The sequence below is a fragment of the Macaca nemestrina genome, chromosome 14, assembly GCF_043159975.1.
Source record: "Macaca nemestrina isolate mMacNem1 chromosome 14, mMacNem.hap1, whole genome shotgun sequence".
Classification (NCBI taxonomy): Eukaryota; Metazoa; Chordata; class Mammalia; order Primates; family Cercopithecidae; genus Macaca; species Macaca nemestrina.
The window spans coordinates 51,133,592-51,151,783 of NC_092138.1; the positions used below are offsets into that span (position 1 = coordinate 51,133,592).

The 18,192-nt window shown below is 35.7% G+C and overlaps 1 protein-coding gene across 1 annotated transcript; it reads right to left on the reverse strand.

Annotated features, from left to right (window-relative positions):
* Positions 1-1,750: 1,750 nt before the first annotated feature.
* Positions 1,751-8,603, reverse strand: LOC105498426 (interferon alpha-2). Its single transcript, XM_011770498.3, has one exon. The coding sequence runs from the start codon at positions 4,215-4,217 to the stop codon at positions 3,651-3,653; it is 567 nt and encodes a 188-aa protein (XP_011768800.1). The 5' UTR covers positions 4,218-8,603; the 3' UTR covers positions 1,751-3,650.
* Positions 8,604-18,192: the final 9,589 nt, after the last annotated feature.

An 18,192-nucleotide genomic window follows, 5' to 3' on the forward strand; every position in this document is an offset into this window, starting at 1 on the left:
ACAAATATTTTAAAACCAATTTTTATGAGAAAAGTGAGGCTCAGTGAGATTAAGTGGGTTGATCAAGATCACACATACATCCAAGCAGAATGAAATTTCAATGTCAAAGTCTTTAATGCAAATTATGGGTGATTTTGTCAGTTTTGTATTCTGGATTTCTATTACAATTGCTAAATCTCCTTGTACTCGTGAATTATACACAACTCTTTGGTACGTTCTGAATTTCCATGCTTCGGGTTGTATTTTTAGCTGGTTTGATTAATTATTTTCTTTTCCTTAAGTATTGAGGAAGAGATTCTCTGATCCAGTTTCCCAATTTAATTTGTGAAGGAAGTTTGTGAGTTTGTATGTTTATGGTAATTTAGTTATTTTTGCATTCATGTAAGATTGTGATATTCATAAAATCAGGAAAAATAATTACCAAGGAGTATTAAACTAAAGAGCTTCTGCACAGCAAAAGAAACTACCATCAGAGTGAACAGGCAACCTACAGAATGGGAGAAAATTTTTGCAATCTACTCATCTGACAAAGGGCTAATATCCAGAACCTACAAAGAACTCAGACAAATTTACAAGAAAAAAACAAACAACCCCATCAAAAAGTGGGCAAAGGATATGAACAGACATTTCTCAAAAGAAGACATTCATACAGCTAACAGACACATGAAAAAATGCTCATCATCACTGGCCATCAGAGAAATGCAAATCAAAACAACAATGAGATACCATCTCACACCAGTTAGAATGGCAATCATTAAAAAGTCAGGAAACAACAGGTGCTGGAGAGGATGTGGAGAAATAGGAACACTTTTACACTGTTGGTGGGATTGTAAACTAGTTCAACCATTATGGAAAACAGTATGGCGATTCCTCAAGGATCTAGAACTAGATGTACCATATGACCCAGCCATCCCATTACTGGGGATATACCCAAAGGATTATAAATCATGCTGCTATAAAGACACATGCACACGTATGTTTATTGCGGCACTATTCACAATAGCAAAGACTTGGAATCAACCCAAATGTCCATCAGTGACAGACTGGATTAAGAAAATGTGGCACATATACACCACGGAATACTATGCAGCCATAAAAAAGGATGAGTTTGTGTCCTTTGTAGGGACATGGATGCAGCTGGAAACCATCATTCTTAGCAAACTATCACAAGAACAGAAAACCAAACACCGCATGTTCTCACTCATAGGTGGGAACTGAACAACGAGATCACTTGGACTCGGGAAGGGGAACATCACACACCGGGGCCTATCATGGGGAGGGGGGAGGGGGAAGGGATTGCATTGGGAGTTATACCTGATATAAATGACGAGTTGATGGGTGCTGACGATTTGATGGGTGCAGCACACCAACATGGCGCAAATATACATATGTAACAAACCTGCACGTTATGCACATGTACCCTAGAACTTAAAGTATAATAATAATAATAATAAAAATTCTGCAAACTCCCAAAAAAAAAAAGATAGGAGCAATTATTTAGATACAGTAATCTTGACATCAATGGAACAAAGTAATGGTCAATTCAGAATTTTGAATATAATTTGTAACACAAACATGCAATGGGTATTATCAGACAAATGAAATCATCTTGGAAATAAGTAATCTTATCAAAATTATGTGAATAATGCCAATTATAAAAATGTGCAAAAACATTAGTATATAATAAGATAAAATAAAAATGTCCAGAATTTACAGATAATCAAATATCTGTATTTCTATCTGTGCATCAAAAAAATGTATTCAACAGAAAATATACTTCTAAATAAATATATGGGAAATTGTTTGTCTCTGAGAGGAATATTATTGATAGATTGTGTGTGCATATGCAGTGTTTTCTAACATGTCTTTGCACAACTGGTACATTTCTGAGTAAAATAAATATTTTAAAATGCAAAAAAAAAAAAGATTTCTTATCATATCTGGCTCTATCAGAGAATTGCAGTGAAATTGTAGTAAACTAGCATGACAATGGCACAAAGTAAGTAACTTAATTAAAGCCAGTAATTGCAATAACCATTATATTATCAATATTAATTGAATATTTTGATGAAAGATTGAATTAGTAATCTATTCCGGCCTAAATAATTAACAAAACTAGGCATCTTACTGATAGTCACAGTAGTATTAATTAAAACTGATAAATTACTATTGTAATTAAATATGCCATGACTTAAAATAAATATGAAATATATTAATGTCATTTGCCAGTACCTCAATTACATGAAATCTATTCAGAAAAATATACATTGCAAAAAGGAAAAACTATGCACAGAAAAAATAACCCACATTCTTTTCTAATCCCATTTTCTTTCTTTCTCCACTTAAGGTCACTAATCTTATTTAAACTTCCACTTACTCCAGTATGGTTTCTGTGTATTAATTTTACCCAGCCGATTCTCACTAAGGGTGCCAATGCCATCTATTTCCCAATTAGTAGGCAGTTTCAAGCCACACCTTGGGCAAATCCACTGAATCCTCTTCTCGGCACATTTATTTCCTTTTGTTTGTTTGTTATTTTGAGATGGGGTCACTCTCCCTCTGTCTCCCAGGCTGGAGTGCAGTGTTGTGATCATGGCTCACTGCAGCCTTGAACTCCTGGGTTCAAGTATTTATCTTCCTAAATACACTTTCATTATCTTTCTCTCCTCTTGCCTTCTAATGTACAGCCATTCCTTTGTAGCTGTGGTTGTTTCCTTTGTGGCTGTTCTCTCCCCTCCCTTTAAAAGTGAAAGGTCCTCAGAATCATGTTTAAACCTTTTTCTTTCTCTACACTCTCCTGAAATTGTGACCTTCATTTCTTGGCTTTCCCTTATCACATATGAAACCCCAGCAATCACATTCCTTGCAAATTGCAAACTTGTATATCTAACTGGCAATGGACAGTTTCTACCAGATGTATACTAGTCAATTCAAAGAGAATATCTCTGTCTTATTTTTACTTCCTCACATGCCTCCATCTACCTTCTGCAGAGAGAAATCATCGGTTGTTCCTTCTTCTCTTCATACCATTTACCATAACTGATATTAAGTATGATTACCGTTTTTAGGTTTTTTCATACAAAAATCAAATACGCAAGAGAGCAGAATTGTATTTGTTGGGTTCACCTTGTTATCTTGAGTACAACACACAACCTGTTCACAGAAAGTTTATTTTTACTTATATCTTGAATATAATATTGATGGATAAATGAAGTGTACCAGTTATTCTTTAATTAGGTTGCACAATTAGGCTTGGAATTTCATTTCAAAGAATAAACAAGTACAAAAAGTTTCCATAGCAAAAGTTCAATGAACAAGACAAAATAAATCTACCAAAAAACATATTTTATTACATTAACCACACTGCAAAGGTGCACATGACATAATAAGAACAAAAATAAGTTAAGTTTTATAAGTAGTTAAATAATATTTTAAAAATATTTAAATAGTAGATCAGTCAGCATGGTCATCTGTAAGGGACTAGTGCCTTAAGAGCTGAATACAATGTTGCTTAACACTCCTAAAAACATTTGAAAAGATTTAAATCATGTCATGGTCATAGCAGAAACATGAATCTTTGAAATGGCAGATCATAAAAAGGTGAGCTGGTGTATTAGTCAATGAAAATAATTTCCATGTTGAACCAGTTTTCATTCCTTACTTCTTAAACTTTCTTGCAAGTTTGTTGACAAAGAAAAAGATCTCATAATTTCTGCTCTGACAACCTCCCAGGCACAAAGACTGTATTTCTTCTCTTTTAGATAGAGAGTGATTCTTTGGAAGTATTTCCTCACGGCCAGGATGGAGTTCTTGTTCATCAGGGGAGTCTCTGTCACCCCCATCTCCTGCATCACACAGGCTTCCAGGTCATTCAGCTGCTGGTAGAGTTCAGTGTAGAATTTGTTTAGGAGGGTCTCATCCCAAGCAGCAGATGAGTCCTTTGTGCTGAAGAGATTGAAGGTCTGCTGGATCATCTCATGGAGGACAGGGATGGTTTGAGCCTTTTGGAACTGGTTGCCAAACTCCTCCTGGGGAAATTCAAAGTCATGTCTGTCCTTCAGGCAGAAGAAAAGAGAGATTCTCCTCATTTGTGCCAGGAGCATCAAGGTCCTCCTGTTACCCAGGCTGTGGGTTTGAGGTAGATCACAGCCCAGAGAGCAGCTTGACTTGCAGCTGAGCACCACCAGGGCCACCAGTAAAGCAAAGGTCAAGGCCATTGTAGATGTTGCAGATGCTGCTAGGCTGGTTGAAATGGGTGAGCCTAAATGTTAGGCTCTAGGTTCTCTGAAGACCTTGCTTTGTGCCTAGCCTTAAATAGGGAACATATTCATTTACATTTTCCAAACGCCCCTGTGTTACTTTCTACTTCTCTTTTTGCTTTCTTTATGCACTCCTTATGTGGGTTTTAAGCCGTTTTTCTCACCACATTTTTTTCATTATTGTTTCCTTCCTCTTTTACCCCATAGCCTTTTTAGAAACTTTTTCTGATTGAATCTCCCATTATATTTTAATCACATATATACTGTGTATCTATTTACATATCCTATGTATATCTCTATTCTATACATTAAATTAAAAAGTATAAAGTTAATGTTTTTTATTATTGTAAAGAATGGTAAAACAATTAAAAATTAAATTAAAAGGCTATTGACATTTTACTTAACTTGATAATTATATTTTAGAGCAACCTTTTAGAAAATAGATTTTTGTGGGTACATAAGAGGCATCTGTGTTTATGGGATAAGTGAAATATTTTGATATAGGCAGACAATTCATAATAATCACATCAGGGTGAATGGAGTATCCAATGCTTCAAACATTTATCATTTCTCTCTGTGACATACATCCCATTTATACTATTTTAGTTATTTTACAATATATAATAAATTATCATTAACTGTAGTCATTCTATTGTGCTATCAAATACTAAATCATATTCATTTTTTCTAACTATATTTTTGTGCCTGTTAACCACCTCCATTTTCCCCCATATGATCCAGAAATCCCACTACTGGGTATTCATCCGAAGGAAAGGGAATCAGTATGTCAATGAGATATTTACACTCCCATGTTTATTGAAGCACTATTCACAATAGCTAAGATTTGGAAGCAACTTAGGTGTCTAACAGATGAATGGATAAAGAAAATATGGCATTTATACACAATGGAGTACTACTTAGTCATAAAAAAGAATGAGATTCTGTCACTTGCAAAAACATGGATGGAGCTGGAGGATGTTATGTTCATTGAACAACATCAAACCCATTGATTTGCACGTACTTAACCACACTTGAATCTCTAGGACAAATTCCACTTGGTCATGTTGAATGATTGTTTTAATGTGTTCTTGAATTCAGTTTGCTAATTTGTTGTTGAGGATTTCTGCATCAATATTCATCAGAGATATTGGCCTATAGTTTTCTGTCTTTTAAATGTGTCTTTCTCTGGTTTTATTATCAGAGTAATACTGGCCGCATAGAATACATTTGGAAAGATTCTGTCCACCTCTATTTTTTTAATAATTTGAGTTGGATTGGTATTAGTTTTTTAAATATTTGGCAAAATTCATCAGTGAAGCCATCAGATCCTGTATTCTTTTCTGGGAGACTTTTTTTTTATGGCATGTGTCTCATTACTTGTTATTGGTTTGTTCACATTTTGTATTTCTTCATGGTTCCATTGTTACATGGTTCCGTGAAGAAATACAAAAACCATGAAGGAATACAAGAAACAATTCTTGTATTTCTTCTAGAACCATTCTTGTATTTCTTCATGGAACTATGAAAAAATACAAAACCTGAACGGATCAACATGTTGTATGTTTCTAGGAATTTATCTATTTTGTTTAGGTTTTCCAATTTATTGGCATATAGTTTCATAGTATCCTCTAATGATCCTTTAATTTTTTGTGGTATTGGTTGTGATGTCTCCTTTTTCATCTCTGATTGTATTTATTTGGGACTTATTTTTTTCTTAGTCTGTGGTGAGAGAAAACATTTGAGATTATTTCATTTTCTTCTACATTTTAAGATTTGTTTTGTGACATAGCCTTTGGAATATCCTTGAGAATTATCCATGTGCTGAGGAGAAGAATGTGTATTCTGCAGCTGTTGGATCAAATGTTCTGTAAATATCTATTAGGTCCATTTGGTCTATGGTGCAGATGAAGTTTGATATTTGTTAATTTTCTGTCTGGATTATCTCTCCAATGCTGAAAGTGGGGTGTTGAAGTCTCCAGTTTTTATTGTGTAGGGGCCTCTCTCTTTAGCTCTAATAATATTTGCTTTATATACCTGAATGCTCCAGTATACGGTGCATATATATTTAGAATTGTTACATGCTCTTGCTAAATGGAACACTTTATCACTATATAATGTGACCTTCTTTCTCCCTTTTCATAGTTTTTGTCTTGCAGTCTATTTTGTCTGATATAAATGCAGCTTCTGCTTCTTTTTGTTTGTTTCCATATGCATGGAATATTTTTCCATCCCTTTACTTTCAGTCTATTTGTGTCTTTATAGATGAAGCATACTTCTTGTAGGCAATGGATCATTGGATCTAGGGGTGTTTTGTTTTGTTTTGTTTTGTTTTTTTGAGGCAGAGTCTTACTCTGTCACCTAGGCTGGAGTGCAGTGACTCGATTGATCTTAGCTCACTGCAACCTCCACCTCCCAAGTTCAAGCAATTCTTGTGCCTCAGTCTCTCTAGTAGCTGGGACCACAGGCATGTGCCACTATGTTCAGCTAATTTTTTGTATTTTTAGTAGAGACAGGGTTCTGCCATGTTGGCCAGGCTGGTCTCGAAACCCTTGGCCCAAGAGATCCACCAGCCTCAGTCTCCCAAAATGCTGGGATTATAGGTGTGAGCCACCACGCACAGATGGGTGTAATATTTTTTTTTTGAAATACATTCAGCCACTCCATGTCTCTTGATTGGAGATCTTAGTCCATTTACATTCAGTGTTATTATTTATAAAGACTTATTCCTGTCATTTTGTTATTCATTTTCTGATTATTTGATGGCCTTCTCTTCCTTCTTTTCTTCCTTTTTGTGTTTCTTTTAATGTAGGTGATTTTCTCTGCTGGTGTGTTTTAATTTCTCCTTTTTATTTTGTGTGTATTTATTATATGTTTTAGATTTGAGGTAACCATGAGGCTTGCATATAGTGTCTTATAACCCATTATTTAAACGGATAACTTAACACTGATTGCATAAACAAACAAGCAAAAAGAAAACAAAAAATCAAACTTCATCTCCCCACTTTTAACTTTTTGTTGTTTCTATTTATATCTTACTGTATTGTCTCTGTCTTGAAAAGTCATCATAGTTATTATTTTTATTGATTCATCTTTTCTTCTTTCTACATAAGACATGAGTAGTTTACACAGCACAGTTGCAGTGTTATAATATTTTGTGTTTTTCTTGTACTTACTATGACCACAAGTTTTGTACTTGCACATGATTCCTTATTGCTCATTAACATCCTTTTCTTCCAGATTGAATAACTCCCATTAGCATTTCTTGTAGGTCAGGGCTGGTGTCGATGAAAGCCTTCAGCTTTTGTTTATCTGGGAGTCTTTTTTTTTCTCTTTTCTTTTTGAAGGATATTTTTGTCAGTTATATTATTCTAGGGTGAAAGGTTTTTTTTGTTGTTGTTTTTGTTTGTTTTTGTTTTTTGTTTTTCTTTCAGCATTTTAAATATATCATGCCACTTTCTCCTGGCTTGTGAAGCTTTCACTGCAAAGTCCGTTACCAGATGTGTTGGATGCATTATTTTCTATAGTATACATTATTTGTTTCTTTTCTCTTACTACTTTTAGGATCTTTTCTTTATCCTTGACCTTTGGGAGTCTGATTCTTTTTTTTCTCTCTCTCTCTCTTTTTTTTTTCCAATAGGGTCTCACTCTGTCACCCAGGCTGGAGTGCAGTGACATGATCTTCGGCTCAATGCAGCCTCCACCTCTGGGTACAAGCGATTCTCATTCCTCAGCTACCTTAGTAGCCGGGATAACAGGTGTGTGCCACCATGCCCGGCTAATTTTTGCATTTTTAGTTGAGGTGGCATTTTGCTGTGTTGGCCAGGCTAGTCTTGAAATCGTGGCCTCAAGTGATCCGCCCTCCTTGGGCTCCCAAATTGTTGGGATTACAGGTGTGAGCTGCCACACCCAGCTGGGAGTTTGATTTTTAAATGCCTTGCGGCAGTCTGCTTTGTGTTAAATCTGCTTGGTGTTTTATAATCTTCTTGTAACTGAGTATTAATATCTTTTACTTTTACTTATGCTTCATCAGAGAAAATAATTTGTAACTTCCACAGCTGTTAGATATTCATCCAAATATCAACATTTTTTTTCTTTTCAGCACTTGACATAATTATTGTTGTGTTGAAAAACATTAGTAAAACTAAATAATAAAATGCAAACTATTTGCATTTAATTCTCAAAGCCCACCTTACACTCAGAAGGAATGAGGCTCAAACATAAGCAACATTCAGGAGATAGCCAATGATATCTCACAAGTAGGTAAAGGCCACCACTCACAATATGACTTTGAGATTAAGCAAATGACTGAAAGTCCTCCAGTAAGCTCTCTATTTATCACGGGTTTCTAACACTTACCTTGCATGTATTTTCTCTATCTTCAATGAACTCAATGTCAATGCTTCTTGTGTGATACATGAGAAAACACAGTTGGAGAAATGAACACTAGGGAACAAGATTATGTTAAATAGGATTAAGCTTTGCAGGAATACAAACTATTGTAATATTTGGTCACACCTCAGAAACTAATTTTCACATGCTTGGGAGTGTTACCATCTCCAACAAAACTACACAACTTAGAAAATATCATCAATTTGATTTTTGTTTTGCATTTTTTTCATTAAAGTTCAAACATCCTAAGGAATTTTATATGTTTCAAACCAAGGTAATTCTTATAAAACAAAGAAAATAATCTTTTTCTTATATTTTAAACTGGATAAATGTTGAATATTAGTATAGGAAGCACTAACTTACAGCTCCTAATCCTGAACTCTGGCCTTACTTTTTATTTTGCGTAAGAAACTATGTTGTCTCAAACCTCTAGATTCCTCCTCATGTAAAAATGGTAGGTATGGGATCATCTTCAGCCATTCAGCTTTTTAATAACTGGACACTGTCTTATTCATTGCATTATCCTCAGCACCAGGCCTAGTGTACTCACTCAATAAATAATTTTTACAGAAGCAATTCCTCAGATTTTCTCTTCCTACTGGAAGACACTCATGAAGTATTTTATTTCATCATGGTCATATTTGCTCAATTTAAAACAGATAATGACTAATATTTTCACTTTACTCTTACTGAGTGTCAATAATGCCTATTGAGCCTATTGCTAAAACCAGTGGATATCTAATACTTTAAGGCTTACATAGCTCTTGGGATTCAAATTGCAACAACAGCATAATATTCAACATTTGTCTAGCACTATATTATGACCTCATCTGTAATTTGTCCTCTACTTTGTCTTAAAAGAAAATAACTAGCCTGTAGTTAGATACAAAGATATATGTCTAAATTCAAACTCTCTGATTCACACAGCTGTCAACAGACAACATACCATTCCACTCTCTGGGGTGTGGTAGCCCTACTTCCCCCAAATCATCAATCTTCTACCTTTCCTGCACTTGTAAAGGATGTATTAAATCCCCAGAATGTGTGTGTGAACTATAAATAGTTGTGACATCATTTTCCATCCCTCAGAAACCTAGGCTTCAAATAATTTGATGATCTTTAGGCAACATTAGTATAAAATCAGTCTATATATAGAGAGAGCAGAAACAATCAGTTTTTTAAAATAAACCAAATAAATTGTATTATCGATTATTTTCATGATACAATTAAACTGTATTATTAAACAATTCTAATGCTCCAAGTTCTTAAATGGGCACAGGAATTTCTATAACGGATAAACTTTCTTTTCAGAAATATATATTGCAAAAATTAACAACTTTTAGTAGTTTATCCAGTCAGTACATTTTTATTGGCTTAAACGTTAGTCTGTCAAACACTGAGAAATGAGCATTTTGTCTATATTCAATTCAGATTTTGCTGGGAACTTAAGTATATTTACTTTTTATGTGGTATTTGACCATGCAAATTTGTTTGGCTAATCCTGATTTTTTTTATTCACCTTCAGCTTTATGTTAATAAAGGGATATGAATATGATAAAACCGTTGGAATATAAAGTATTTCCATATAGTGCTCACAAGACCAAATATATTTCTTTCTCATTTTACTTTTTGTAGAAAGCAAAACTAGTCTGATTTTGCATCCCAATGCATAGGGCCTAAAATAAAATAAATCTATGTCTAAATGAGATAAGAATTTAAGAAGGAAGTCAACAGAAATTAGAAAACGTCTTGAGATAAATGAAAATAATAAGACAACATTACAAAACTTACATGATGCAGTAAAAGCAGTACTATGTGGAAAATTTACAGCTATAAAAGCTTACACGAAAAGAGAGGAAAAAAAGAGCCCAAGTAAACTACCCAATTTTATCTTATGTAACTAGAAAAAGAAGTGCAAACTAAACTCAAAGCTAGTACAAGGCAGGACATTCTAAAAATTGGAGCAAAGATATACAAAATAGAGAAAGAGTAATTTAAAAATTAACAAAGTAATAGTTGGTTTTTTGACAAGTTTTTAAAAATTGACAAAACCCTAACTAGATTGATTAAGAAAAATGAGAGCGTTATCCTCATATCAAATCCAGACAAGGACATGACACAGACTACTACAGAACAACATCCCTACTGAATATTGATGCAAAAATCCTTAACAAAAACTTGGAACTCACATTTAATAGAACATTAAAAGGATTATGCATAATGACTAATTGGGATTTATTCCTGGTATACAAAGATGGTTCAACTTAAAAAAAAAAAAACCAGTGAATGTCATACGCTTCATTAACAGAATGAAGGGGTAGAAACTGCAATCATCTCAACTGACGCTGAAAAAGCATTTCACAACACTCAATACCCTTTCATGATAAAAACACTCAACTAGAAACAAAAGGAAATTCTCTCAACATGATAAAGGCTATTATATGAAAATCCCACAGCTAACATCATATTCAGTGGTGAAAAACTATAAACTTTTACTCTGAGATCAGAAATAAAGCAATAATTCCACTCTCACCACTTCTATTTAATGTAATACTTGAAGTCCTAGCCAGAGGAATTGGTAAGAAAATGAAATAAAAGGTAATCTCAGTACTTTGGGAGGCCGAAGCAGGCAGATCACAAGGTCAGGAGATGGAGACCACGGTGAAACCCCATCTCTAATAAAAATACAAAAAATTAGCCAGGTGAGGTGGCGGGCACCTGCAGTCCCAGCTACTCGGAAGGCTGAGGCAGGAGAATGGCGTGAACCCGCGAGGCGGAGCTTGCAGTGAGCCGAGATCGCACCACTGCACTTCAGCCTGGGTGACAGAGAGAGACTCCGTCTCAAAAAAAAAAAAAAAGAAAAAAAAAGAAAGAAAGAAAATGAAATAAAAGGCATACAAACTGGAAAGGAGGAAGTAAAATGATCTCTGTTGGCAGACAGAATGATCTTATATGTAGAAAATCCTAAAGATTACACACACACACAGGCATATACACACATTGTTAGAACTTATAAATGAAATGAGTAAAGTTAATTAAAATGTACTTCCTGCTTCCAGCCTGTTGTGCAGGTCACAATCTCCTGACTAACCTTCCTTACCACACTATAAAGTGGAGCTGGAAAAACTCAGTGTGGAAGTGCAGTGGTAGTTTAAATCAGTGGGAAATCTCCTAGTTGACAGTGTGTGAAATATCTTTGTTAACAGTACATTTCCAGTTTCACAGGTTCATTATGAATATCAGATAATGTCTGCCTGTATAATTTGAAAATACATTCATCATCACATTAGTCAAATAGAGAGCTCAGATATATTTTAAGAACTTGTTAGAGAATTCTACATTGCCAACTGTCAGAGGCTTTTTCATAGAAGCATATGGATGTTGGTAGAATTTAGGAGATGTTACTGTAACCTGCACAATTTTGTATTTGAGGTCATTAATGAGGAGGTTTGTGTGCATGTGTGTGTGTGTGTGTACATTGATTGCTCAGGCAGCTGGAAGGGACATCAATTTTTGGGAGGGTTTCTTGAATCATTGTTTCAGATTTCCTAGCCAATGCTTTAGCCTGCTTCCCTATAAATTGGAGGGGAGGGTCTTAGTAATATTTTAGTATATTTCTGTCCTTTTTCTTTTTCTCCATGACTACTTCTGGGTGGACCAGGTTAGGAGCAAGGGAAAGGCTTGGCAACTTTTGAATCTCTGTTTCTTTCTTTGATTGCCTTACCTATTTTCAATTATTATGATCCTTTCTATTCATGGAATGCTGTAGAAGATTAGGTATAATACATATATGTGTGTATATATATGCATACACAGACATACATATAGACACATGCATGCATATAACTGATACATATATTAATAATTTTACTTATTTTTGTTCATTTTGTTACGTTATTTTTAGTGTGAAAAGATTGTCCTAGCTAACTCTGTTCTGTCACTTTGCCCTGAAAATCTCTGCAGCCATATCAAGAGTTATTAACTTTATGCATAGTTGACTGTAGAACAATGCAGGAGTTAGAGGCTGACCCCCCTCGAAGTGAAAAATCTGCATATAACTTTTGACTTTCCAAAAACTTAACTACTAATAGCCTACTGTCAACTGAAAGCTTTATCAATAACATAAACTGTCAATTAACATATTTTGTATGCTATATGTAATATATATTCTCACAATAAAGCAAGCTAGAAAAAAAGAAAATGTTTTAAGGAGATCACAAGAAAGAGAAAATATATTTATTATTCATTAAGTGGAAATGGATCATCATCAAAGTCATCATCACACTAAGCTGCGAAGGAGGAAGAGGAATGGGGGGATTTGTCTTGCTGTTTCGAGAGGTGGCAGAAGTCAAAGAAAATCCACTTATAAGTGGGCCCTAGTAGTTCAAACCTGTGTTATTCCAGGGTCAACTCCATATTCAAAAGAACTGGAGAACCGAGGCAGCGCTGGTAGCAGCAGAGTTGGGGGCAAGAGCTGATCCACTGCAGCGCTGAGCCACCCATCCACTCTGCCTAAGTCTCTCTCCGGCTCTGGCCTTTAGCCACTGAAGGCACATTCTCACTTGGGAAGAGGATGAGGGAAAACTTGGGTCACAACTATATTGGTCACAAATGTCTTTGCAGAATCATAGTGCAGTGTCAGCAGGAAGAAGCTGAATTTGAAGGCAGATACACCTTGACTCTTCCTGCCTGCCAATGCCCTGCATTGCAGTGGACAAGTCTCCATAGATGACCAGCCAAGCACAGAAGTGCAGTAATAGAGGGGTCTGCAGTACCAACACTGCTCACACATCTATACTTCACAAGCCGGTAAAGAAATCCATTGTGGATTTGTTTAGGTGCATTGAAGTTCTTATTCCTCTAGGAGGAGATTACACAAGTCATATGATGCTCATTTGCTTAATAAAGAAAAGTGAACATCAAGAACTGTGAAGATATTCCTAGAGCCAGAAGCAGCTTGAGAACTTGGAACGCAAGAAACTCAGCAAAATCTGGTATTCTGAGCTCTTGACTGCACAGACAGAATTTGTCAAATTTGTTAAAAATTACAACTGTGTTATTTACACACAATTATTTTGACAGTTAAGTTCACCCAAATATTGATATTGTGTGAAAGTATGTGCCCACAATAGATGCCATGATCCTGTCCTCCAAAGTTGCATGGGCTGTCAGGACAGATCAAGTACTCATAAGTCACCCTAGTGAAGCCCCATATTTACAGAGAACCTCTGCTCTGCTCACCCAGTGCCTCAGTCCTCCCCCTAATTCTCCTCTAATCCTCCTAGAAACTAGGTTATAAACAAATCTTCTGTCACCAGCACTAGTGCAGTCCAGGCTCCCCCAAGGAGTCTGGGAGTTTGGAGTGCTTCTCAACATTATGTCCAGAAACAAAGGGTGACTTTCACACTAGTTTAACATCCCCCACATGCAGAGTGCTGAGATGGGCTGACTGGAGAGAGGAGACTACCACTCTTAACCCTCCTGGCCTCAGATTCTGCCTGTTCTGTAGAAAGGAGAAAAAAATAATGGTTCTGCCCCGTGCTCAAATTGGACTCTGTTCCTTGCCAGCTGTGGCCTTCAGGCAAATCTCTACTCTTCCCGGAGCCTCATGCTCCCCACAACCTTCTGAGACACAATTTAGAAAATATGAATGCTAACAGTAAGTGTAAAACCACTGCAAAGTGTTAAGTGGATGTTACTGGTTATTCTTCAACATATCTAATTGTGTTGAACTGGACTACTTTTCCAGCTTTACCGTTATTTGTCATAGGATTGTTTGTTGGTTTAAAAGTATGATTCTGCAGCCACAGTTCATAGGCTGGATCCCAGGTCTGACCTTGTAAAATACCCTAAACGTGTGTTCCCTAGTTTCCTTATCTTTAATATGGGGACAATTATAGTATTTTTTTTCCATAGGATTATTGTAAGGATTAAATGAGTAAATACACACAAAAGGCATCAAAGTATACCTACTAAAAATAATTAGGACTGTTAGAAGTCAGAGTAGCTACCTTCAGGGAAGAAACAGGAAAGCTGGTTTTAAGTAGTGATGAGAAGGCAGCACTCAGGAGGCGTCTACGTCCTGAGCAAAATCTTTTATTTATTTTTCACACAGGTGCTAGTTTCATAGTGCATTCAGTGTACGAACATTCATTGTGCTGTATGCCTAAGATACTTGTAATTTCTGCGTATTATACTTTTTCTTTTCTTTTTTAAGATAGAATCTCATCCTGTTGCCCTGGTGGGAGTGCAGTGGCATGATCATAACTCACTGCAGTCTCAAATTTCTGGGCTCAAGCAATCCTCCTACCTCTTATCTCAGCCTCCTGATTAGCTGGGGTTACAGGCACATGATAGCGCATCTGGCTTTGTTATTTTCATGGTTAAAAAATACCACAATATGTGTAATTATATATATTTGTCTGCTATGGTATATAGATTTGTCTGCTATGGCTGTGTCCTATTAGGCCCTCTAAAAAGTTGTTCATGCTTGATCAAGGACAAGATTCGGCTTTTTGAGAATCTGTTCCATTATGGCTAAATGTTTTCAAAAAAACTGGTTGTGTAAAAATATTCTAATGAAGATTTGATTCATTGTGACATCCTCTTTTATTCCAAAGAATCCTTTTAAAATTGTTTCCATGCATACGTTTTAGCAGTAATGCAACGTAATCAAGTATTAGCACCTCAAAAATATATTCAAAGATTTGTAAAACTCAAACAAAACTTGTGACCATGAAGTTTTGATGTTTCGTCATGTTTCCTAAAATAGAAAGTTTACAAAATCTTTCAATCTCATAAGTTACTAGATGATGCTTACAGAAGCAATAAAATCAGAGAAATAAAAATGTTAGCAAATTTTTGCAAGTGATTTTCAATATTGTTTTATTTTATGCAAAAAATAACCTCTTAAAAGGTCCCAGAGTATTAGCAGCCCAAACTCTGGAATATTCTCAATTTTAGTTGAGCTTTTCAGTTATTATAATATTCGTATAGCTACTCATATAATTAATAATAAAAAAGGTTCTAGTCTTATTTGTGAATAAAGTTCAGAATGAGTCATAATGTTATAGGTAATCATGTTAGATATAAACCACTATTGAGAAAGAATATAAAAACAAAATATTTTTTGATTATACAATATACATAGTCCATTATGTTCACATTAAGAATGATGTTAACAATTGTTTTATTGACATTTTTTAAATGAAAGAAAAACTTCAATATATCTAGTTCATGAAACTGTTAATAAACTAGTAAATGATACGGACATAAAAATGACACTAGCCAAGTATATGATAACGGGGCAATGGTGGGAGGTGCACACAAAGGCACAAAAGCCATTATTTCCCACCCAAAATGGTAATGTGACATACGTGCCTTACTCAGCTCATAATCTTATATAAAATTCTGCATTTGTGAATTAAGATAACCTTTTAAAAGTATTGTACAAAGGGTATATATACATTTTTGAATTCAACTAGCAGATGGGAAATTATCATATCTGTATTAACCACTACATTAAAAACACTTAAGGATATCTAGGGCATAAAAATCAAAATCGATGTACTGGCACATAAGATAAATATTAAGTAGTAAATGATACCAAATGCAAACCTGCATTATGCTGAAATGGAAAGCATCTTAATGCAAACAGATTACACATTTTTATGCAACTTATCTATGTGGGATGACATTTTGAACCAAGTGGAAAATGTTAATAAAATTCTCCAATGAAAACCATGACTATACAGCATATGAAGCTGAATGGTTCATAGAAAGCCCTTGCTTAAAACAAACGAGATTTAAAAGTTCCTGAAAGTTGAAATTAATGAAAATAGTTATTGGTTCATGAGATATTGCTAAATATGGTAATGCTCTTAATTGAAAATGAGATAAGCAGAAAAGTAATTTTGAAAGTATTCTAATGTTTGCCTGCATTAAAATCAGAAACTTACCAAAAAAAAAAAAAGAAAAAGAAAGAAAGAAAAAGTCTGGTCTTGGCATAAACTTAAAATAATGTGTTTTAATAGTTTTCAGTTTTCAAGTGTTTTCAACTACTTTGTTGTAGGAAAAAATAACCATTAAAACTTAATACAATCACCTACATAGGGGCACACGTTTTCCTTTTCCCCGGGGTGCCCTGTCCACTGAAAGGTGGACAGTACTTTGTAAACTCGCTTCCCGTTTGTTTATGATTTTCCCCTTTCTCTGAATTCGGGCCTTTCTCCGTAGAGATGGCCCTGAATCTCTAACACAGACTACGGCACGATCTGATTTTGAGCCGTCAGTCCCCTCAATACACTGGCACAATATACAGGTCTCGCTAAAATGTTTCATGAGAAAAACGTCTCGGGGAGGCGGCGGTAGAACTCTCCCTCTGTAGTCAGAACCGTGAGAGGCGGCGTTTACTCGCTGCTCACGAGGCCCGTGGACCCTAATCCCCAAGCGCCGGGCCTCGACTCAGCGGACCCCGAGCGCGGGTCTCCTTGAGGAAGCGGCGCCAGCGGGTTAAGATCGCTGGTGGGTACGTTACAGCTGGTCCGGCGACCGCTGCCGGCTGTTTGGAACAGCGAAGGGAGCTTTGTGCGCTGTTAGCAGTGGTCGCGCGCTCAGTGTCACTGCTGTCCTAGTGATTGAAATTCTCGGGGGAGGGGGGAGGGATTGCATTGGGAGTTATACCTGATGTAAATGACGAGTTGATGGGTGCTGACGAGTTGATGGGTGCAGCACACCAACATGGCACAAGTATACATATGTAACAAACCTGCACGTTATGCACATGTACCCTAGAACTTAAAGTATAATTAAAAAAAAAAAAAAAAAAAAGGAAATTCTCCGTGTCCTGATCTCTGCTGATGGCACTCATCACCTGCTCTACTCCATCCTTCACATTTCACTCATCAGCATATGTCATCTTCTATTTTCACAATCATTTCCCACAGTTACGTAAATTGGAAGCATAAGTATCCTCTCCTTTCCACCCACAAGAGCCACTAGCTCTGTTTTCTACAGGAGTCACTGAAATAATTGTAAAAAACTCACTCACTGGTCCAGAGGTCATAAGTCTCACAGGTCTTGTCTCCCACACACCTCGTGAACCTACAGTGAGAATTAACTGAGCAACTATAGAGCCACCTGGGCCACAGTAAATATGGTTATTTTATCCAATAATTATGGTGATTATTAATTTTGTTGATCACATTTTAGACTCTCAGAGATAATTACCAACTGTTCATTTCATTTTGCCAAGTATATAAAATAGTCAAGATATTTCCTTGTCATTTTGTCAACACATCTACACATTTGTAGGTGAGGCACAAATTGGTGAAAGTATCTGATAATTTGTAATCAATTTGAGAATTGTAGGAGACCATAAAGGAACATCAGTGTATTATAAGCAAAGTGTAGGGCTTTCTAGAAAATAAGTGATGGTTCAGCACATGTTTTAATAGTTTTCAGTTTTCAAGTGTTTTCAACTACTTTGTTGTAGGAAAAAATAACCATTAAAACTTAATACAATCACCTACATAGGGGCACACAT